The sequence below is a fragment of the Eublepharis macularius genome, chromosome 1 (assembly GCF_028583425.1).
Source record: "Eublepharis macularius isolate TG4126 chromosome 1, MPM_Emac_v1.0, whole genome shotgun sequence".
NCBI classification, from domain to species: domain Eukaryota; kingdom Metazoa; phylum Chordata; class Lepidosauria; order Squamata; family Eublepharidae; genus Eublepharis; species Eublepharis macularius.
Window position 1 is genome coordinate 103,594,363 of NC_072790.1, and position 24,499 is coordinate 103,618,861.

The following is a 24,499-nucleotide window of genomic DNA, read 5'->3' on the forward strand; positions in this document are numbered from 1 at the left end:
TACAGACTGCTACAGCTAATTCCCCATTATAATAAGGAGCAGTTCTGGTAACACCAGTCAGAGTAAGCGATTTTGACCTTGATAGACCAGTGGTCTGAATTAATATCAGGCAACTACATGCCTATTATGGCACTCAAAACAATGGCAGTGTTTCAAGATGACCTATAATCCAATGTAAATGGAATCAGATTTACCCTTGATAGTGACTGGCCCACATTTGGTTGCATTTCAGGTCTCTTGTTAGTGTTGTTCTTCCAAAAAAATATCAATAGAAGATGAATGCTAAGAATAAGCTTTCTGAACTGGTACTTTAAACAAGCATGTATTCTTGTAGCACATGATCTGTACTACAAGATTATTGTATTCTTGTAGGACAAGATTATTCTTGTATTCTTGAATTGTATTCTTGTAGCACATAATCTGGTATAGTTTGTAATGATAATTGCTGGTATGACATTACAGCTTTGCGGGAATAAGGACTTGAGAAGTGTGAAGATATTTTTCTTTGATAAATATTAGAAAGACTAGTACTTGGATAACACTCTAAAAGAGAAAGGAAAGTTTAATATTTTTATCCCAGGGCATGAATGTGGTGTAAATTTGCATGACTTAGTACTCAGAAAACATAATTACATATTCTGCATATTGAATGACTGTTCCATAACAGGAGTTCTAAAACCAAGATTGATTAATTTGTGCAAGAAGTCAACTTCGTTTATCAGACTTGCTATATTTATTTATTATTTATTTAGGAAAAAAATCATGCCACCTTTCCAGGAATCTGCCCATTCAGGCTTACTTGTCATGTACAAACATTTCCTACAATGCAACTTCAGTTGAAAGAATTTTCTTACAAAAACCCTCCTAGGATGGAAGGCAACATAATGTGAGGACTGGTCCTGAGGATTATGTTATATATTAGTAGTAGTCATTCTGCCTTTGCCTTGTGTGGAAAAATAGTACTGTGAAATACTGCCATCAGAAGGAATAGACTAGAAGCCATTTAGTAGGATAAGGTTGTAGGTAGCTTCGAGACAGCGTTTAAGCTTATGAGCTTGGGGCAAACAACGCTTGCTATTCAGAAATGTCATTTGCTAATATGGCTACATTCCAAAAGGGGAAGAAATAAGAAGAAAATCTAGGGATTTTTGTAAGGAAGAGATTGGTAGTGGTACTTACATTTGCCTGAATGACAGCTTGCATGGGACTACTGATTTTTCCCAGCAATATGTATGTAAATGAGGGACAACACGCACACTTTCTGTTCATGCAACCAGCCTAGTAAGCTTGATTTGTTCCCCATGGAACCTGCACATATCCCTCACAGCATGCCCCAGAATCTGCTGCAGCAGGCAGAGATCCCTTAGCGGACTCTCAGAGCTTTCTTAGCAGATGTGGAACACACAAGAACATCTGAAAAACATTGGTCTAAAATGTGTCACTAGGTGGCAGTAACTACAAAGCTTAATTAAAGGAGTAATATTTTTAAAGGAATCAGCTAATTTTATTGTGATTTTGAAGCCATCCTTTCCTTACCTCAGGTTACCATTATTTTTCTTGGTAGTCTCCTCTGCCCTAGACATCTGCATGACAGGTAGAAATCCAACAGGTTCCACATTTCCCCATTGTCCTCTTTCATGTAAGAAAGTTTAAGCTGCTGAAATCCTCCATTCATCTACAAACAGTTCTGTAGAACCTAACAGTCTAAGTGTTTTAATTCTAGCTTACGTTTTTATGGACTAGAACCACTCTCATCAAATACCTAAGTGAGTTCTAGTTAATGCAAGCTTATTCTTGAATAAAATTTTTAGTGACTTTAAAGTGCCACAAGACTCCTTTTTGGGTTTTCTGCAACAAACTAACACAGCTATGTCTCTACAACTATAAAAAATAGGTATTAAAACACAAAAGTTCAGACATGAAAAAGATGGCTGTCATATCTATAAATGTGACTAAATTGGGGAAATGGAGAGAGAACTATATTCTGATAAGCATCTTGAAGCTTGTGTGGATATATTATTTGACTGTTTTGACTGTATGAATTTCAAGTAGGATCTTTTACAAGTAGGGTGAATAGAAGAACAGATTGTTTCAAATGTTTAATTATTAAATATTTATACATACACTTTTTACACTGCAGAAATATTTTTCGTACCTGACATCTTGTTGTGATGGTACCTAGGAATAAATTCAGACCGCCATCCCCCTGTAAGTTTTAAACCATACAAACCATGTATGCCACCTTGTAGTCCTGGTTCCAGGTTTTGAAGGGCTCTGGATATAGTGTGTCCATGAGCCCCCACAGATCCCCTTGGTGTAGCTGCCCCCACCAGGGGATTTACCTCTTGAGGTAAAGAGGCATTACTGCTTTGCTCATTTGCCCATGCCTACCTCTCCTCCACTCTCACAGCACCTTCCTGTGCCTACTTGCAAGTACCAAGCTTACTGAATTCATCCGAATTTATTTCTGAGTGCAGAGGAACGTGCTGTGTCCCTGTCTCTGCTGGGGAATCTTCCACACACTCACCTGGTTTTTGCAGGGCAGCAGATAGAGAGGTGGTGCTTCCAAGTTCTGCTTCACTTGCCACCTGCCACTACTGCTCACTCTGCCCTCACTCGCTCATGCAGCTGTAGCAGGCAGAATATGAGGCAGGGTTCAGTGGCTCCACTTGTCCTGACTGCACACAGGAAAATGAACAAGGAGGCGGGTGGCAACCAATGGGCCCAGTGAGGAGCTGTGGGCCTCCTCACTGATCTCTGCTGCCCTGAGTTCCTTGGAGAAAGGGCAAGGTAAAAATGTGCTAAATAAATAAATATAGCTTAGGGTTGCAATACTTTTTTGGATAACAAATTTCATGTCATTTCCATTTGTACCAACATCTTTGCATTTGCAGTAACTTGAATTTGTTTTACAATGTGGTATATATTAGTGAGTTGTGCTTTATCATTCCATATCCTTTTTTGTGTAATGTTTTTCACTAAGATTAATATTTAAATATAGCTCATACTTTGTCATTTGCTGATTGAAACTTTCCCCACAAATATCATTCTCTTTCCTGTTCACAAGAATGAACTGTGCCATGTACATTGCTATCTCAGTTTCTGTTTTGATTTAAAAAATTGTTCTTAAACTTTGTCATAAACATTTAAATTAGGGAGAGATACCTTTGATTTGTCAAAATAAAGAGGAACTGAACATATAGATAGTTTTAAAAATAAGTCTCTGTAAAAAATATTGTAGGGAAATTGTTGGATCCCTTGACAGAGCTCTTTAATGCATTTTTTAAGATAAAATTCCAGAGACATGGTGAGAAGCAAGAAATCTAGTAATCCCAAAGCCAGACAAATGGAGCCCATGGTATGCATTTCTTAACATCCTATTTCCCTTTTCAGTTAGGAAGCCAAGATCTTCAACAATTTTTAGCAGATTAATTAATCCCTTTCTGTTGGAGATTTTGAAGGTCATGAACATTGCTCAAGTTGCTGTGGGTGATCAAAGCACTGTGCAACCAACTGTGCAGGTAAGAGCTGCATTCAGATGGCAGAATAAGCTGACATTAAGACAGGATGTGCACCAACCTGGCTTGTCTCTGGACTTGTGTGCATTACTCCCCTCTCCCTGCTCATATGGAAAATTCATGTTAGAAACTTACTCTGGTTACCCGTGGTGTGCAAATGCAGGCATGCCTTGAAGGGAGAAGGGAAGAGGGAGAAGGCACATGTGAGTCTGGCAGCAAGCCAGACTCATTCACATCCTGACTTAGTATCTGCTTGTGTGGCATTTGAATAAAGCCATTTTCAATCTAGGGAGTTCTTGGTTCAGAGAGAAACCAGTAGGAGTGTCTCCTATCTCCCATTTCAGTTCCCTCATCTCTGACAGAAGAAACAAGCTGACTATCAAAGAGGTACAAACAGCAGACATGATAAACAGCCTTCTGGTGTTCCTTGTCATCTCTTCAAGAATCTGTCTCATATGCACTCAAAAGGAGATACAGTAAAAGTGTGCAAGTTTTTGAATGAATTATTATTCTCTTTCAACTCAAAGCCCTCTGAAGGAGCTCTGTCATCAACAATAACTAACATCTCTCTGGAAACATTTAGGGACCAATATCACTATTTATTAGAGGTGGGTGCGAATCGAGAAAAAAAGAACCATGTGGTTCGTCCCATTTCACGAACCAGGAACCACGAACTTTCACAAACTTGCCCCAGTTCGCGAACCAGTTCATGGTTCGTGGGGTTTAAATACTCCTTTCCCTGCTGCTGCAAAGCAGCAGGGAAAGGGACATTTCATGCCCCGCCAGCTTGGATCAGCTGTTTGTCAGGGAGATCCCTGACAAGCAGCTGATCCAAGGGTCTCTGCTGCTTTGCAGCAGCAGGGAAAGGAGCATTCCCCTCATGACTTGGATCAGCTGCTTGTTGGGGAGATCTCTGACAAACATCTGATCTGGGGGTTTAAATGCCCCTTTCTGTGCTGCTTGGCAGCGGCAGAGAAGGGGGCATTTCACCCCCCACTGGCTTGGAGCAGCTGCTTGTCAGGGAGATCCCCGACAAGCAGCTGATCCAGAGGTTTAAATGCCCCTTTCCATGCTGCTTCGCAGCGGCACAGAAAGGGGTATTGGGCTTTTACATGAACCAAACAAACTGGCAGGCCAGTTTGTGGAAGTTCGTGGACAACACGCTTCCACAAACCACTGGTTCGCAAAGCACAAACCAGCCCAGTTCGTGATGAACTTTAGTTTGACTTGCAGTTCATACCCATCTCTACTTATTTATGAATAAGATTTCTTGAATAAAGTCATATAAAATTGCTGACTTTAATCAAGTCATTAAATCGTTAAGTTTCAGAGGCTAAATAGGACCATTAAATCTTCTCAGATTCCTCCAGTTAATATACAGCCACCACATAGTTAACCTTTATTTTATTTAGAGGTCTGTTTAGCATATAGGCTTTTAGACTCAATAACAGCAATAAAGCCTACAACAAAATAAAATAAAGGCTATAACACCCCAAGTTAAAGTTAGATGCTTTAATAGTTGTACAACTTCTGGGATAATTGCAGTTTTTGAATGTAGTTTAAATTAGATTAAATTAGATTATTATTACCCCAAAGACCAGTATCACTATTAGTCAACGATAAGAAATTTATTATTATGGTCATAGACCAGCAAGCGTAATACCTCTGAGAGGTGACCTTGTAGACTCATACAGAGTTATTTTCATGTAAATCTCAGATCAGATATAGGAAGCATCTATCAATTGATGTAGATTTTAATTTTTCCCATAAAATAGATCTGGAAATTGAATCGAACGCTGATTTTGTCGATAAAAGCTGTACATAACGACACTGTGGCATTGGAGGAATATTTTGTGACCAGATAGTATCTAATGTTGAGTACCCTTCTCTAAACCCAGCCTGTTCGTCAGTCAGGCTTTTTCTATCTCAATCCAGTCCCTAAGCTTCCATTGGAGGTGTTTTGCATATAGCTAAACTATAGCACTTAATAGGCTGATTGCCCTCTAATTAATAGGACTCTCTTTATTGCCCTTTTTATAGATGGGAATAATAACAGCAGTCCCCTAATCTCTTGGGATTCTACCTGTAATATCTATTGCTGTAAATAATTCTGTCAAAATAGGCACCCACCCGTCAATATTTTGTTTTATTAACTCAGGGAGAATCAGATCAATACCTGTGCTTTACCAGGCCTTAAAGTTTCAATAAGTTGAACCTCTGTAGGGTTCACTGGCTGCCATTTAGGGAGGGTGCTAAAATCTTCAGTCTGAGAATTATTCATTACCAGATTTCCATACAGATCCTTTTAGTATCACTATTAGTCAGAGGAAGGAGGGAACTACCTAGTAATTATGGCAACTACAAATTAATCACATTATCATGGATTTTAGTGCTGCTGAAATAAATTTGAAAACAGCCAACATAGTAATATTTGACCATTGCAGTTGTGCAAAAGCAATATTGACTTAAATCCAGAATTTTGTGCTATCCAAATGTTGAAGGGCTCACCCTTGTTTGGGGCATCATATAAGAAACCAAACCATCAATCTTAAAATGATCTTGTACTATTTAGACAATATAGCAAAGAATGTTTCTGTAAGTGAAAACAGGCTTTATAAAAGTTAGTTTCTTTAAAGAGAGGGTCTGGGTTTCCGTACAACATAAAAACTGGTACTCTGTATTTCCAAGCTGTGCTATGCCATGGACAACATTTTATTGTATCAGAAACATAAACAGTCTTTCTATCATGTTTTTAACCCCTGGGATCAAACTAAGTGTTTTGGAATCTGTTGTGACTACAAATGATCAGAGTTGTACAAGATTAGAGGGAATTAGACAGATTGTTAAACTTTTTACTGAAAGTGAGCAGTCACAAACGATGGATAGGAAACATAAACCTTGGTATCAGTATCTCTGGATACATGATCCTCTCAAACCTCTCTGATTAAATATATAGAAAGTTGTATAATACCCTTCTGAGTTCCTGTGACTGGAATAAGAAGATAGCTGGGGGTATGCAAAGCCGTGGAAGTGAGTTTTAGGGGTACAATAATCACATCTTTTAGTATTAATTGGAGTAACCTGGGATAATTACAGTCTCAAAAGCCATAAAACATGGGTTATCTATTTTCATATATTTGTTGGTGGTATTTGATTAAATTCTAGCATGAGAAGAATGTTTCGGGTTTTTTCTGCTTCACGTGGAGTATTGTGTGCATGTGGAGCAGTAAAAACACAGGCAGTTATTCTCCCCCCGCATGCCATTTTAACACAGAAAATGTCTTGAGGGGGAAGAGAGGAGCCCCTCCTCCCCCTCGGAGGCATTCTGAGGACATTTGGACTCTCCTTTTATTTTTTTAACAACAATTCCCCAAAGCTGTTGTTTGGCTCCAAGGAACTCAAGTTGGGTCTGGGGAAATTCAAGTTTTTTTCCAGTAGCAAAGATCACGTATGTCAAGTTAAACTCTCTTCCAATTTGAGAATTGAGTTGATTAGACTTTGGGTGGAAGTCTTTTGGTGATAGCCCCACTCACATGGAATCTCCTGTGAAAAAACAGCTAGCTGTCTCCTATTCTGTGTTCGTTTAGGAAAGAAGTTTCTGGCACTTGGTAGAAAGTTGTCCTCTCTCTCTCTCTCTCTCACTCACTCTCTCACTAAGAGATGACCTTGCCTATAAGCAAAGTGAGGTGTCTGCCTCCAGAGGTGAATTTCGGGTGGATTTGGGTTGAGAAGAGCATTAGGTGGTGGGAAACAGAGATGTTCTGGGAAGCAAAAACACTCCTAGAAAGGACCCGTCCCTGTTCTCCTCCACACAATTGGAGGAAGGAGCAAAAGCTGCTCACTCACCTGGCCCACTCAGGGCCAGGGCAGCTGGTTCCCTCGCTGCAATGGCAGCAGCAGTGGCTGATCAAACTGGGAAACACAAGAGTATTTTCAAAGGAGTTGCCTCTGTCTTAATTCAGAATGCTAGAATAGTATGGAATGATCAGAAGCCACCCATAACTTGTGCTCTTTAAAAAAAAACCAGACAAGTACAATAGAATTGTTATTGTTTGTTTTGTCAGTCTTGGAGATCAACATAGTTCTGTTTTATTTTATTTTCTCTTTTTTTAAACTAGTAGAGACTTATATCAGATTTTGAAAGACTGAAAACATGTTATTTTTTCTGTCATTGAATGGTATAAACAAGTCAGAGTTTGACAGACGTGCTGCACGCTGCCTCTCAGACAATACTACTGTGATGCTAGAGGATAGGAAACTTTGGGGACATCTTTGTAACAAGCCTCTTTAAGCAGTTTCCATTGCTTTCCATTCCTACCACATTCGTTACAAGGTCCAGTTTGAAGCCATTGCCAGATGTTCTGTATTTCCTGTGGCAGAGCTGTTGGCAGTGGTGATGGCTGTTGCAGCCAATCCTGCCTGAAGCTCCTGGCTGCTGCTTTGTACATGGTTGCTGTTGACCTCCAGTGACTATAACCAGACATTTCTCATGTGACATTTGTAATATCTTCAGGCTTGAGATAAAACCATCTGCATTACATGAGAATGCAGCCCTGACTCCCAGTGTAATAAATGGAAATAATCTGTTAGCTTCAGTGGAATAAAATTTAAAGCAGCAGCATTCAAACATATAGTTTTAGGTGGGTAGCCCTGTTGGTCTGCAGTAGATCAACAAGATTCAAGTCCAGTAGCTCCTTAAAGACCAACAAGATTTCCAGGACACAAGCTTTCCAGAGTCAAAACTCCCTTCATCTGATGAAGTTTTTGAGAGAAATCTTGTTGGTCTTTAAGGTGCTGCTGGACTGGAATCTTGTTCACCATCAGGGCTGCCATCAGCACATGGTGAGTTGAGGCAGCTGATGGGACCCGTGGCTTCTGATGGGGCCCACTGCTGCTGACTTCCTACTCTCGCATCTCCTCTGATGCATGCATTCACAACCTTCCACTGCCTGCTTGTGAGAGCTTTGGCATCTCTGTTCCCAACTGCATATGCTGCCTCCTCGTGCTGCTGGAGAAGGACATGTGGGTGGTGGTGCACAAAGGCATCAACATTCCTGGTGGCCATGACACTGGCACTCCTAGCTGCCCCCTATCTAGTTCATTGATATACACATAAATGCTTGTGTGAGTAGGGCTTCACGTCTCCTCACTTTTGAATGCAACAGAACTGACCTCCACCGAGGTTATTGAAGAAGCCTTATGTTAGATAATTTCAGCATTCAGACTGATCTATGCCATAGGCCACTAAAAATCTTGCATGGCTTTTTTATTTATAGCTCTACAACAAGAATTTTTTTGTGCTTTATTGTCACAGAGCAATGTTCAGAGCAATGTTCAGAGCAGACAGCTTCCTCTTCCGGCAGTTGATAGGGTTTGGCCTGTTCATCTTTAGCAGTGAAACAACTCTGCATGCCTTCAGAATCATTCTCTAAGCCTCAGAGTGCTAGCTTTTGAAAACAGCAAAATAGAAAGGGTGGGGAAAAAACAGCATTTCCATGTCAAGATCCAAAGTAGCTACAAAACTGCCCAAATACTTCAGTCTTGAAATAAACTTTAAAGAGTAGGATGCATACTTCTTTAAAAAGACATAGCACTGAAGATAAATGTTCAGGGAGAGTTATTTCAGAGAGTTATTCTTTTCAAGAGAAAACTCTGTTATGCTATCTATCACAGATGCAATTGAACAACAACAGCCTGCTTCTCACAGACAGTAAATGTGAGTAGTAAACCTGTGTCTATGTCATTTGAGATTGAAGGATAACTTGATGGAATATCCTCCCACAAAGAAAATTCCCTGCACACAGAAAACTAGCAGATCAGGAAGAAAAGTAAGCCACAATACTCGACCCTGCTATTTTTTTTTCTGAGTGCTGGGGAGGGGGTATATGGGAAACATTCAGTCATGAGACCTACATCAGCAGTTTAGAACTATCCAGAAGCGACTTTACTGCCTCATCTGCTATTTGGAAGAAACAGGTTATAGTTTAAGGTGGGTAGCCGTGTTAGTGGAACAGCAAGTTAGTTAGTAGAACAGCAAGTTTGAGTTCAGTGGCACCTTAAAGACCAGACCAAAAAGTTTTTCAGGATGTAAGCTTTTGAAAGTTGGAGCTTCCTTCATCAGATACACTTAGAAAAGAAGATCCCTGAGCTTTTATATCTCACTCAGGAAGTGGGAGGGGGAGTCAAGATGCAAAGGTACAATGCAGCTTGATTCTAGCATTAGTATCTGTAGTGAGATAAGAGTAGTCACTTGGATAGGCAAGCCCGATCTCATCAGATCTCAGAAGCTAGGTAGGGTCAGCCTTGGTTAGTAATTGCATGGGAAGGCCAGGGCTGCTATGCAAATGCAGGCAATGGCAAACCACTTACATTAGTGGAAACCCCAGCAGGGGTTGCCATGTCAGCTGTGACTTGAGGGCACTTTCCACCCCCACCAGTGAGATAAGAATATCTCTATTCAGCCTTGGGGGTCCAAAACCGAGTAGTTTATTAATGTGGAGGCTGCTGGAGGTAAAACTCAAACGAGTTTCTACCTATCCCTATGATTGTGCCATAGTGTAATAAAGGTACTTTATTTTTCACCCATTTACTGTAGATACTCTTTGCTGGGCAATAGTTACCAAATATTTCAAGTATTATTTTGGATGCCAGATGCATTAGTCCATTAAAATGTTCATGTAAGCTACTTTGTCCCATTGAAATCGGTGGATATACATTGGCTTAAATCCGAGTGTTGTTTTGCAACAGCTGGCCTTGGATCAACTGCTGAGACTATTTCCAAGCCCTTACATATACTGCAGTTTCAAATATTCTCCTTCTTGAGAATAGCTTAAGAGGCTTAGATCTTTGATTTTATTTTGAACTGAGGAAGAGCTCTGTGCACATTCCACACACAAAAATAATGTCTAGGATTTGTTAAATCATTTACTGAGCTGACCACAAATATTTATCATGAAGGCGAAATGCTTGTAGAAATATTAGTAAATTCTGCCTGCATTCTGCAAGCATATTCTTGACTCGTTTAATCCCTGCCCAAATCTGATTCTAAGAAATAGTGAAAATCTCACTGCCTAACATTTCATGTGTGTGGTTTTGCTTGCTATGTGCTGAAGTGCTGCCCTCTGTTATGAGCTAAAGGTCACACCCTGGGTTTGCGATGTTGGATATACAAATGTCCCATTTTTCAGACTCTTCTCATGCTTGTTGTTGTATTTGGCTGCATGTGTGCCAATTTTCTGCTTCCTGATTTGTGCAGAAGCACTTCAACTATTTTGAGATTTGCTTCATGTCTTCCCTCTTAGTAGAGAGATATCACTAAATTCCCCTTATGGGGTGTGCTGTAATCCTGGTATTTTGTACTCAATATTGACTATTTTTCAGGTTTTTTGAGGTAGTATAGAAGTACCATTTTGACGTACACTTTTTTGCTCATTTTTAAGGAAGGAATGTAGAAATGTTCAGAATTTTTTACATTGAGCTGCCTTATGACTATATGGCTGCAATCCTAAGAACCTTTATCTGGGAGTAAGTCCAGTTGAATAAAATGGAACTTACTTCAGAATAGAACTGCTAAGGATTGCACCTTTAACGTTTAAAGAGCCAGTGTGGTATACTGGCTGGAGTGTTGGACTAGGATCGGGTAGACTCAGGTTTGAACCCCACTCTGCCATGGAAGCTTGCTGAGAGACCAGCCCCACACACACACTCAGTCTAACCAACTTCACTGTGCTGTTAAGAGGATAAAATGGGAAAGGACAGAAAGTTTCCATTAAGGAGAATAAATAATATATTTAATAAATAAATAATATATCTAATTTCAGCTTTGTAAGTCACATGGAGATATGCTCATAATTTTGATACCCTTGTCAGTGAGACAGAAAATCTTTATTTGTGGTTTCTGATTGGTTGATTACCAAAGCAAACTGTGCATCCATTTTCAATGGATTTCTCATCAGTAGGAATACTTGCATTTACTACCTGTTTAACCAGCAGAATTTTTCTAGCTGCTCCCTTTTCAGCATCTACCCCCACAAAATCCCACAATCTTCCTTCTAAAATTCTGTACATTGTAAAAATCAGTTGGGGGGGGGCCTATACTGCCCTGGAGACATTTTCCGAGAGTCATGTCATTAACACAAATGGGTTCATACCTGGTACACACATGCTGTAGTTTGTATAAAGTTATCTTCTGTTTCTTAGAAAACTGTGGAACATACTTTCCAGAAGTGAAAAGAAATCCAGAGAAATATATACAAAGTTGTCCTGATTCTGTTAAAAAGTGGCTAAGAAAATTGAAAGACAGCGGGAAGATTCTCCTATTAATTACCAGCTCTCACAGTGACTACTGCAGGCTCTTATGTGAGCACATATTAGGGTAAGTGTAATGCTATTATAGTTCACTGTTTTATTTTAGACTATTCCGTTCTGACAGTAGTAATAGTAACTGCAAGTAGAGGTGGTTGTCTGAGAACTCCCTTATTAATTCGGGAAGGACATGCATTCTTACATATTAAAATGTAATTCACAACACTCAAACTGTGAGCAGTCGACCCTAGCCTCTGCCATTTTAAGAGCTGCTTGTGATATAGAAATCACAAGCCACTTGGATCTAATGCATCTTTTAAAAAAAAATATTGGATGGGTTTACAAATACACATATAAAAATCATTATCATTGTTCACCCCATTGCATTTTCCCCATCCTCCCCCCCCCTTTTCTGGTGACTCCCAGCAGTTTTCCATACCCAACTTAATCTAAAAAGTATATCGTGTAAATTCTTAAGGTCTATAATAATAATGTAATAATGTAATATATATCTATATTATACCTATCAAATCTCTTTAATTGTCTTAACAATCTACACTTACTATATTGCTTATCCTAGTTAAAAATATAAAAATTATATAAGTGATAATAGATACATATACTAACTAAAAAAAAACAAACTACATATATATATGTAACATACTATTCCTTACATACCAATTAACTATATTATCTATATTTCACATATACTCCCTATAACCTTATTACTCATAATTATACTCCCCTGTAAATATACTATACTAATCCAATAAAATACAGTAAAATATACCCCTTTTAGCCTTAAGTAAGATTCTGTCTCCCCTACTTCTCCAAAGATCACAGTTTCCCCTTCATGTCCCACTTTTTCTCCACATATTTCTTAAATTTTTCCCAAGTTAATATATAGTCCAATTCCTCTTGTTCTTTCAATTTCCTTGTTAGTTTGTCCATTTCTGCCATGTTCAAAACTTTCAAGATCCAATCTTCCATAGATGGTATCTCCTGAGTCTTCCACATCTGCGCATAACACATTCTGGCCGCCGTAATCATATAAAACATCATAACTCTGTCCATTTTATCAAAATCTTCTAGGTTCATACATAACAGCAATTCCGGGGTTTTATTTATATTCCTTTGTAAAATATCTGACATAACTTTAACTATATCCCCCCAGAACTGCTAAGCCTTATCACAAGTCCACCACATATGAAAGAATGAACCTTCATGTTGTTTACATTTCCAAAATTTATCAGACATCTGGCTCTTACCATTGGCCAACTTCTTCGGTGTTAAATACCATCTATACAACATTTTATATACATTTTCACGCACAGTGGTACATGCTGAAATCTTAACTACATTTTTCCATACCTTTTCCCAAGCTTCCATTGGAATTTCCTTATTACAGTTTATTGCCCATTTGACCATCTGAACTTTAACAACTTCCTCCTCTGTAAACTATTTCAGTAATATCTTATATATTTTAGAAATTATTTTCTTCCCCCCCTGAAGCAAACAATTCTCCATCTCAGAGTTTTGTAATCTAAAACCATTTTTCCTTTTATCTTTCTCATATAGGTCTTTTATCTGCATATATTGAAACCATCCATATTGGAATGGCAATTCTTCATTCCCTTTAAGCATATAGTTATTCTGTTGTATCTCAAGAATTTCTTTATATGTCAACCAGTCTTCCCCTGCATATTCTGTTCTTGGATTTACTACTTCCGCAGGGATAATCCACATTGGGGATCTAATGCATCTTAAATCACATTAGAGTTCCTGCCAGCTGAGCAAAGTATTGCTGAGTCCTGCCCAGGAGTGTGAGTCATGCCTGAAATGCAAATGCCGAGGACTGGGCTTGATTGACTCCTGTCCCTCCAATCTGCGGAATGTGCAATCGAGACAATAAGCGTATCTGTGAGTCACCATCCAAGCATTCCAATCCACCCCTCTCTTCCATGATTTGAATCCTATCCTACAATCAAGGGCCATCAATCAGCTCTGATAAGTTTGTACCTCCTGCTTGGAACATTTAATCAAGGGTCTAAATTGACTAGCTAAGCTCCAGGAACATTAATTAGCAACCATTTCTTTGTGACGTACCAGGAGAACGCAAACTGATTTCTTTGTCACACTTCTGTAGCACCAATCAAAGGTACTCAAACCTTTGTCATTCCCATGAGGTGACCTTTAAGGTCTTTGTCCTAACGGCTGAGGGGGCTCCCCAGCCTCAGGACATCAGAACTTGGGCTTTGCCCCATTCAAATGATGGATGTTTCTTCAGAACTGAGCGCTGTACTCTCAGGGTCTGCTTCCCTAAGTTCTCCTGGTCAAGAATGCGGGCCGTTTGAAGCCCTCTTTGTGGACTACCCCTCTTCATGGATAGGTAATTATCGCCCAGAAATCCCTCAAATCTGTTCCACTTTCACCACTACTTTTTCTAGGAATCTTGTATGCTTGTGAGTTACTTCTTGTGTGTGTATTTTCCCCTTTAAATAAAAATTACTGTTTGACTTTGAAGAACACCCATCGTTATTTTCCTTGGTGAGGGGACCCCATAAAAATTGGTGGAGGATCCCTCTTGTTACCCCTCTCGCACAGCCTTCTCCTTGCTGTTAATTCCCCCCTTACTCGCAAGGAGTCCCATCCAGGTAACAAAACCAAGCAAGATGGTTGGAGACACATGAAGATTCTCCCAAATATTATTTTTTAATGAAATTCAGCTGCAAAGTACTTCAGATTTCATCAAAAGAGCAGCAGTGTGGGGAGGTGTTTAACACTTTTCACATGGACCATTTTCCTGTCAAAACCAGGTCCCCAGCTGCTTTTCACTCCATAAGAAAAAAGTTATGGAGAAACGGTTTAGCATTTCTTCACTGCTGTGACCAAATCTGCAGCCTCTAGCAGCTGTATTTGAAGGTTGAAAAGCCACTGAGACACTACTCATCTATGTGTTTGCTTATTGAATATTTTTATCTTGCTTTGGCACAATAAATTATTCAAAGCAACTTATGACCACATATACAATAAACTGACTCAAGTTGCAGCAATGACCATTCCAAAGTATGGAGCAATCAGAATAATAATTCCCAAGATAGCAATCAGAATCCAATACCAAATTAACCAGAACCAATCCAACTAACAAAAAGCCCAGCAGAATACAAGATCTTTGCATGGCACATAAAAACACTAACAGTGAAAATGCCAGTTGAATTTCATAGTAGGTAGTGTGCCAAGTTATGGCCCAGTCGCCAGTCTTCCCCAGCCTCCCTTTAATGGTCCCATGTAACCAAAGAAGAGCCTCTGAAGAATGTCTTACTAAATACTCAGGTTCATATTTAAGTAGGTAATTCTTCAGATATCCTTGACTGAGACCATTTCGGGCTTTATAGAGTCAAACTATCACTTTGAGTTGTGCTCAGAAAAAATCTGAGAGCCAATGAAGATCTTAAATTAATAGAGTAATGTGTTCTCTATGGAATAATATGTTGTGAAAAAATGTGAAAGATTTTCAATTCCTTGGCTCAATTATCAATCAAAAGGAAGACTGCAACCAAGAAATCAGAAGGAGATTGTGACTCAGAAGCACAGGCATGAAGGAACTAGAAAAAATCCTTAAGAGTAAGGAAGTATCTCTGGGGATCAAGGTAATTCATATTATGGTATTCCTAGGGGTGTGCGCTTCAGGTTTCCGATTCACAAAGATTTGGAATTTCCGAAACGGCCCCACAGAATCAAAAATTCCCAAAGCTATTTGGTCACATCATGAGAAGACAAGACTCACTGGAAAAGACAATAACGCTAGGAAAAGTTGAAGCCAATAGTAAAAGAAGACCCAACATGAGATGGAATAACTCAATAAAAGAAGCCACAGCCTTCAGTTTGCAAGACTGTCAATGATAGGATGTTTTGGAGGTTGTTAATTCATAGGATCACCATAACTTGGCAATGACTTGATGGCACATAACACCCACTATATGTTTTTTGCACTGAATATTTCTCAGCACCCTAGTCTCAGTGTTTTGGGCCAGTTAAAGTTGCCAGAAAGTTTTAAAAGGCAGTCTTGATCATCATCATTATTATACAGTCTACAATCTTATGTAGAGATCATTATGTTACTCCTGCTTTGACATGACTACCATGTGGATAACTAAGTAGAGGGAGGACAGTTTCTTTCTGAGAATGGGGGCAGCTGGCATACCACTCATAGTTGGTAGAAGGTGCTACAAGCCACTTGATTCTGTTTCTCACCCTGAGTAGCAGATGTAATGCAGTCTTTCTGGAATCCTACCAGCTGTCCCTACAAGTGGCAAAAGCAAGAACACATTTGAAGCCGTTGCCTGCCCTGCATTCCCAGTGAGGAGAACCTCTACACACACAGTCTCCCCCAATCCCAAAGCAGCATAAGCTCCTTGCCAGAAGGACAGGCTGGCCGCTCTTCCTTTTCGTGGCACCTTGAGAAAGGTATAAGGCAACTTCTGATGAGCATGAGGGTGCAGCACCTTTCCTATGAGAAAAGGCAAAGGAGGTTAAGGTTTTTAGCATTGAGAAGAAGTATAAAGAATATATAATACTGTTTTATAAAACTACAAACTGAATAGAAGGGGTGAATACATGGAGTAATATGTTCCCTATGGAATAATATGTTGTTAAAAATGTTAATATGAGAGTTTGAGATAATCCAATGAAACTGATGTCAGCTTGTGGCTAGATAAGGCTCTTCCTACAGGTTCCCTTTCAAAAGCAAACAAGAGTCCATTGATTGAATAAGGAAACTTTACTGCAGAAAAGGTCCATTATAGTCCACTGTCCTGAATAGGAGACTCAGGATGGTACACAGTCATTGTTACCAATGAAGGGCAAAGCATGAGGTACAGAGTAACAGTTCCCATCTGCATCAGCCTCCCCCCACAGTTCTCAAAACAACATCTTTCAGTCTTGGGAAGCTGCTCTCCGTCAAGGCCAATGCCTGGTGGAACGGTGTTAGACAAAACAGTCTCCTCCGGTGGGAAAGCTGCCTGGGAACTGGTGCACCTGCGGGGAAAGCACTTAGACACTAGAAACATTAGAAAATGGAGTCAGTACAGTTTAAATATACACTGGACCTGACATCCTGCCCCCCTTAAAATAGATCCCCCCCTGGCTTATATGGGTAACGAGTATGAAAAGCTTTGGTTAATCTAGGAGCATGAACATGTACAGAGTTCACCCACTCATCGTATCCAGAATCAAAGTCCTTCCACCTAATGAGGTAAAAAAGCTGATTCCGTTTGATCTTAGAGTCCAAAATTTGTTGCACTTCGTAGTGTATTTGGTCGTCTATCAAAGTAGGAATGGGTGGAGCTTTGATGTGCCACTTGTCGTCGGTGGGAGCTCTTTTAAGGAGACTGACATGAAATGTATCATGAACATGGCGCAAGTTCTTGGGTAGATTTACAGCAACAGTCACTTTATTAATTACTTTGCGGACAGGGAAAGGCCCAAGGAACTTTAATGCTAGTTTGCGGCTCGTCTGAGCTAATTTCAGGTTCTTGGTGGAAATATAAACATGATCTCCAGGTTGTAAATCCCATTCGGCCACACGATGGCGATCTGCGTACTTTTTGTAATCCAGTTTGGCTTTCTCGAGGTGTTTTTTAATGAGAGTCCATTGCTGCTTGGCCTCCCCCCACCAGGAAGATACATCAGGCGAATTAGAGGAATGGCGGGGGGGAGTGTCCAACGGGAAGGGATTGAAGTGAGTTCCATATACAATTTTGAAAGGGGCTTCCCCAGTGGAAGCATGCACACTGTTGTTGTATGAGAACTTGGCTAAAGGAAGAAGGTCCACCCAATTATCTTGTTGGAAATTAATGTAGCAACGAAGGAACTGTTCTAAAATTTGATTAGTTTTTTCGGATTGTCCGTCGGTTTGTGGGTGGTGGCTTGAACTGATTCCCTGCTCAATATTCAACATTCGCAAAAGCTCCCGCCAGAAGTTGGCAACGAACTGTCCGCCGCGATCCGAAATCACCTTGGACGGAAAAGAATGTAATTTTACGATGTGTTTTAAGAATAAATCTGCCAGTTTTCGAGCAGTGGGTATAGCAGTACATGGAATAAAATGAGCTTGTTTGGAGAACAGATCTACCACGACTAAAATGCAATTATGTCCTTTCGAAAGGGGTAAATCAGTGATAAAGTACATAGATATTATTTCCCACGGTCTGTCAGGCGTCTCCAATGGTTGTAGGAGGCCTGGAGGTTTCCCTTTCCGGGTTTTGGCGCTGAGGCAAATGGGGCAGGAGCTAACGTATTGGGAAATGTCTTTGCGCATGCCCGGCCACCAGAATTGCCGTTGTATTAGATGCAACGTTTTCAGATACCCATAATGACCAGCAGTGGGGGCATCGTGACATCGTTGTAATACCTCCCGTCGGAGGCTGTCTGGGACATAAAATTTGCTTCCAGCTAGCCAGTCCCCCTGTGGGGATTGAGCCAGTTTGCTTTTAGGCGCTTTGCCCCCCTCCTTTTCCACCTCAGCTTTAAGTTTCGATTTCCACTCCTGGTTATGCGGGAGGGGCTGTCTTGCGCGGCTGCGTGTAGTTACCACGCCTCCCAATTGCGTAGGGGAGAAGACCGTGTCTACAGTCTCCTCCCGTTTGCTCTTGTGTTGGGGCATGCGCGATAGGGCGTCTGCAAGAAAGTTAGTTTTGCCCGGGAGGTAATTTAAAGTGAAGTTGAATTTGGAAAAGAATTCTGCCCATCGCAATTGTTTGGCGTTCAGTCTGCGAGGGCTGCGAAGGGCCTCCAAATTTTTATGATCTGTCCAGACCTCGAAGGGATATCGCGCCCCCTCCAGCCAATGTCTCCAGTTAGTGAGGGCCGCTTTCACTGCAAAAGCTTCCTTCTCCCACACATTCCAATTCCTTTCTGCTTCTGAAAATTTCCTTGACAGGAATGCACAAGGCCGTAGTTTCCCATCCTCCCCCTTCTGCAATAATACCCCTCCTATCGCCGTATCGCTGGCGTCGACTTGCACTATGAAAGGGTAATTTTCGTTGGGGTGGCAGAGGATGGGTTCCGTTACAAATTGTTCTTTTAGGCATTCGAAAGCAGTTTGGCAATCGGATGTCCACTGTATTTTGGAGGAGGGTTTTTTAGCCTGGTCCCCTTTATTTTTTGTCCTTAACAATTCGGTTAAGGGGAGCGTGATTTGAGCAAAGTTTGCTATAAAGTCTCTATAGAAGTTGGCAAAGCCCAAGAAGGACTGCACTTTTTTGCGGGTGGTGGGAGTTTGCCATTCTTGGATCGCTTGTATTTTGGCTGGATCCATTTTTAACCCCTCTTGGGAGATACAGTACCCAAGGTAAGTGAGCTCAGTTTTGTGGAATTCACATTTGGACAGCTTAATGGGAAGTTTATTGTTCATCAAAGTGGACAGGACTTTTTGCACCATTTGAACATGTTCCTCCTCCGAGTCTGAATAAATTAATACATCATCAAGGTACACCACTACACCTTTATAGAGGAATTCGTGTAGAACTTCATTTATCATGGACATGAATACAGACGGGGCTCCCGCCAATCCAAAGGGCATAACTAAATATTCATACTGTCCGAGGGGTGTATTAAATGCGGTTTTCCACTCATCCCCTGCCTTGATACGGACGTGGAAGTAAGCATCTTTTAAGTCTAATTTTGTAAAGATCTTACCTTGGGCCACGACGTTGAGAAGATCTCGGATGAGGGGGATGGGATAGGCGTTGTTGGTAGACACAGCATTAAGTCCTCTAAAGTCCGTGCACAGTCGAAGTCCCCCATCTTTTTTCTTCACGAAGAGTACCGGAGCGGCATGGGGGCTATTGGCTGGACGGATGAACCCTCTTTGAAGATTGGTGTCGATGAATTTTCGGAGCTCCTCTCGTTCATGGAGACTCATGGGATAGAGTCGACCTTTGGGCAATGAGGCTCCAGGTACAATTTCCACCGCGCAGTCAGTTCGTCGGTGCGGGGGTAGAGTATCAGCTTCTTCTTCGGAGAAGGCATTCAGAAAGGGCCAGTACGGTTCGGGAATTTGGTTTATTTCTTCTTGGGTAAGAAGAGCCTTCTCGGTGTGCGTTGGATCACTACCCCAGTTTTGGTTCCAGCGATGGTTTTTACAGTTGGAGTGAGTGAAGGTGATGCACCCTTCTGCCCAATTTATGTAGGGATTGTGATCACATAGCCACTTGCTGCCTAAAATTAACGGGTATTTGGCAGTGGCGCTGATGACAAAAGACCTTTTCTCCCAGTGTTGGCCCATGCCGGTGATTATTGGGATGGTTTCAGTGGTAACAGGGTTCATATTGGTGCCATCCATTTGTTCAAAAATCACTGGGTTTTGCAATTCACGAGTTGGTAGAACTAGTCCGTTGACTAGGGCCGGGGCGATAATGTCTCTCGAGCAACCCGAGTCGATGAGGGCTTGCACTCGGATGTGCATCTTCCTCTCCGGGTTAAGTAAAGTCACTGGCATGAATAAGATGGACCCAGGTGGCCGGTTCCATGCAGGGACGGGCTTGGGGCGGATCTGTCGTTTGGGCCCTTTTACGACAGATCCATCTCGTTTCCCGACTGGGGGCTTTCTGGATTGACTTCTGCGTTTGGGGAAGCGGGGTCGTATTCCATAACTTCTTCCGCTTCCAGTCCTCTCTCTGAGGCGGGCCTTTGGGAAGCGCCGCGGCCTCTGTTCGCGCGTGGCGCGGGAATCGGGCGTTGGAGAGTAGGAAATGGAGCAAGGGTTGGACGCCGTAGTTGAAGCGGAGGTCTTTGCACAGGCCGGTAGGGGCATTGTGCTGCAAAGTGACCGGCTTGTCCGCATTGCAAACACAGCCCTTGTTGCCATCTAGCATCTCTCGCTCCACGGGTGGCATACCCAGCTCCCCGTCCTCCCTTCTGTAAAGTCAAGGGTCTTCTTTGTCCCGTTTGTTGTTGTTGTTCAACCAAACGGACTTCCAAAATGCGATTCTCAACTTCGCATGCAAGTTGGATCCAACCTAACAACGTAGGGGGATTGTCCTGCATAAGGGCTCTGTCCAGAAGTCTCGGGTTTAGCCCTTGCTTGAACAGAATGATTTTGGTGGACTCCTCACACCTAGGGCATTTGGCAGCCAATTGTCGGAATTTCGTGATATAGTCTCTCGCCGACATGCTGCCCTGTTTAATGGCTTGCAACTCTGTTCGGGCCCTGGTTTCCTCTAAGGGGTCTTCATATTGCGCTCGAATAGCATCCACCAACCCCTGGAGAGTATTGAGTTCCGGGGCCCCGATATTGTATAGTCCTACATACCAGTCCGCTGCTTTGCCTTGTAAGCGGGAGCCGAGATGTTCAATTTGACTGGCCTCGCTGCCGAAGAGGTGTCCCCACCGGTTGAAGAATTGCACGACTTGCACTAGGAAAAATCCCAGTTTGGAGGGATCCCCATCAAAAGTAGCTTCCAGTTTCACCCAGCCCATCAGGAGGTCTTGCCTCGGAGCCGGTGCTGGGTAGAAGTCCGTCGGAAGCATCAATGGCACTTGAGGTATGGGGGGACCCGGTTGTGGTAGCGGCGCTGGTTGCGCTGGCGGCGGCATCACCGGCTGGGCCGGGGGTGGCGGTCTCGGCTGGGCTGGCAGTGGCGCCCTCGGCTGGGCTGGCGGTGGTGCCCTCGGCTGGGCCGGTGGCTGCAGCCGTGGTCGGGCAGGCGGCTGCAATCTTGGTCGGGCTGGTGGTGGCAATACCGGAGGTGCTGGCAGTAGCGGTTGAGGTGGAGGTGGCCGGTGCGGCTGAGTAATGACCGGCCGCTGAGGGGCGGGTTGGTGGGGTCGAAGTGGTGTAGGCCCCACCGGTTGGTTCGGAGGTGGTATTACGGGCTGCTCAAGTGGCAAACGTATCGGTTGCTGCAAAGGGGTTAGTTGCGGTCGAAGCGGAAGGGGCCGCAGCGGCGAAGGCCTGATGGGTGGTGGGCCGCGCGGGCTTGCCCCTCCCGGCATCGTGTCTCTGGGACGCAAAGGCTGGTCTTGTGGCGCCGGTAGACCGTCCCTCGGGGTTTGCTGAATGGGAACCACTTCTAGTGGTCGTTGCGGTAATTCCTCCCCAGAAGGGGCCGGTGGCTCTTCCGTCTGATCCGGCCGAACTGTTGTTGGAGAAGCGGGAGGGGGTATCACCGTCGTCTCGGTTGGACGGGTTGGCTCTTCTTCCCCTTCTCTAGGCTCCTCCGCTGGAGTCTCCTCGGGAGATGGATCCCCGTCCGATTTAGGGGGTTCCGTCGGAGTCTCTCCAGGTACCTCAGCTGGAGTATCCCCGCTCGGCGGAGTTTCGTCTATTCTAGGGAGTTCCGCGGGCGATTCTCCCGGTTCTCCAGGGTAGGATTCCTCCTCTCCCGAAGGCAGCGGCTGCTGCGGGGCGTCCTCCACTGGATAGGACATAACACTTTGGAGGGTGGCGATTTGTACCGCCATTTCTTCAGGTGAGATTCTCTCTCCTGCCCCCATCGCTGAGATTAGGTGAATGGCATGAGCCAAACTTTCCTCCATATCGATCAGCCTAGCTTCCAACTGTTGCATTCGGCTAGGACCCGGTTGCCCCATCACGGAACCTCCCTCGGTTGTACTCACCGGGGAAAACGGCCCCCAGGGCGGAGGATCTCCTTGATCGACTCGCGATCTCGCTGCTAGAATTCCTTTGGCTAGGCCCGTCACTGCCGAGATGCCGGAATCTACAGCATGGGTGCGACTTTGCATTTGCACCCAACTTTGTTCAGGAACTTCCGTTGGCTCTTTCCATGGGGCAAGTTCCGAATAATCCCAACTCAGGGCGCCGCGGCGAGATGTGTTCCCGTCCGTCTGTTCGGCCGTCCTGTTCCAAAACAGCCACGGTTGGCTGCTATCCAGCTCAGGGACAGTCTCTAGGCTTCGGCGTCCGTCCATCGAAACTCTTGGATGTAGCCCTCCGGCCCGGCGCTCTCGCGTTTCTCGGGGTCTGGCTCCCCACTCCGACGGGGTGGGTAGCGAGATCAAGGGGAGAGCGGCAGCCGTCGGCCTTGTACCCTCACTGCCGAGGTCGATGAGAGGCGGTGTAGACGTCGAAGCTCCGGCCCCGGCTGGCACCTGAGATTCTTGGGGTTGCGCTGTTTGACTGTCGGGGGACGCATACGGATCAAACAAAGGATCCCTGTCCGGGACTACCTTGGATTCCGCTGGGCCCGACTCAGGCATGATTGGTAACAAAATGTCAGCTTGTGGCTAGATAAGGCTCTTCCTACAGGTTCCCTTTCAAAAGCAAACAAGAGTCCATTGATTGAATAAGGAAACTTTACTGCAGAAAAGGTCCATTATAATCCACTGTCCTGAATAGGAGACTCAGGATGGTACACAGTCATTGTTACCAATGAAGGGCAAAGCATGAGGTACAGAGTAACAGTTCCCATCTGCATCAGCCTCCCCCCACAGTTCTCAAAACAACATCTTTCAGTCTTGGGAAGCTGCTCTCCGTCAAGGCCAATGCCTGGTGGAACGGTGTTAGACAAAACAGTCTCCTCCGGTGGGAAAGCTGCCTGGGAACTGGTGCACCTGCGGGGAAAGCACTTAGACACTAGAAACATTAGAAAATGGAGTCAGTACAGTTTAAATATACACTGGACCTGACAACTGATGGGCATTAGGAGACCCAATTTGGTGTAGTGGTTAAGAGTGTGGAACTCTAATCTGGAGAACTGGGTTTAATTCCCCCACTCCTCCACTTGAAGCCAGCTGGGTGACCTTGGGTCAGTCACAGCTTCTAGGAGCTCTCTCAGCCCCACCCACCTCACAGAGTGACTGTTGTTATGGGGATAATAATGACATACTTTGTAAACTGCTCTGAGTGGGTGTTAAATTGTCCTGAAGTGTGATATATAAATCAAATGTTGTTGTTAGGTTCAAGATGAATCCTTCTCAATTAAAATTAATGCATAATATAAAAGTTATTACAACAAATTTTGTTGATGGGCACCAGCTTAAGTGACATAAAAATGTTCAGAAAAATTCTTAGCATCTATATCACGATATATCAACCAGGATGGCAAAGTAGAGCCTCTATGTTCAGTGGCAGTATATATGTGAGTACTAGATGCTGCAAGGAAAGCACCAACCTTGCTTGTAAGTTTCAGAAGTCTGGTTGTTGCTCCAAACAAAATGGTGAACTGAATAAACTAATGCATCAAAGGCAGTCTTCTGTTTTCTGTTCTTTCTTGTGTTGTAACACATCTATGTCCTTTTTCCTAGATCAATGATTTCTTGGGGTTGTGGAAGCATGTAGTAAAGAAATTTCAAAAAAATATCTGATAGTCATAGTGTACATCCTCATAGGATTTCACAATCTGCTGGTAACACACAAAGATACCTACGAATATCAAAGGCCTGAATGCATGCAAAAAGCCCCAACAACACTTAGAAACTTCAGACATACAATGTCTAATCTTATTATCCACAACAATAAACTTTAGGATGCCAGAGCCACATGCCGTGCCAAACCTCTTTCCCCCACCAAAATGCATGGCTTTATACTGGGATTGTGGTTGTAACTTAATTCCCAAGTGTTAGCGCATATTTATGAATATATACAACCAATCCTATGTATCCTAACATGGCAGTTTATTCATTTTAGTTGAATAAGGCCTACATCTAGTAAGTAT

At 42.8% G+C, this 24,499-nt stretch overlaps 1 protein-coding gene across 3 annotated transcripts in view; it reads left to right on the forward strand.

Moving 5' to 3' along the window:
- NT5DC1 (5'-nucleotidase domain containing 1) overlaps nucleotides 1–24,499 on the forward strand; it is a 159,240-nt gene that overhangs the window by 100,416 nt on the left and 34,325 nt on the right. For 2 of the 3 annotated variants that reach the window (XM_054979042.1, XM_054979043.1), the window contains exon 7: nucleotides 11,718–11,892. The exons of the other annotated variant lie outside the window; for it this stretch is intronic. In XM_054979042.1, the coding sequence (XP_054835017.1) occupies nucleotides 11,718–11,892 (175 nt within the window). The remainder of the gene's footprint in view (nucleotides 1–11,717; nucleotides 11,893–24,499) is intronic. 3 annotated transcript variants of the gene reach the window in all.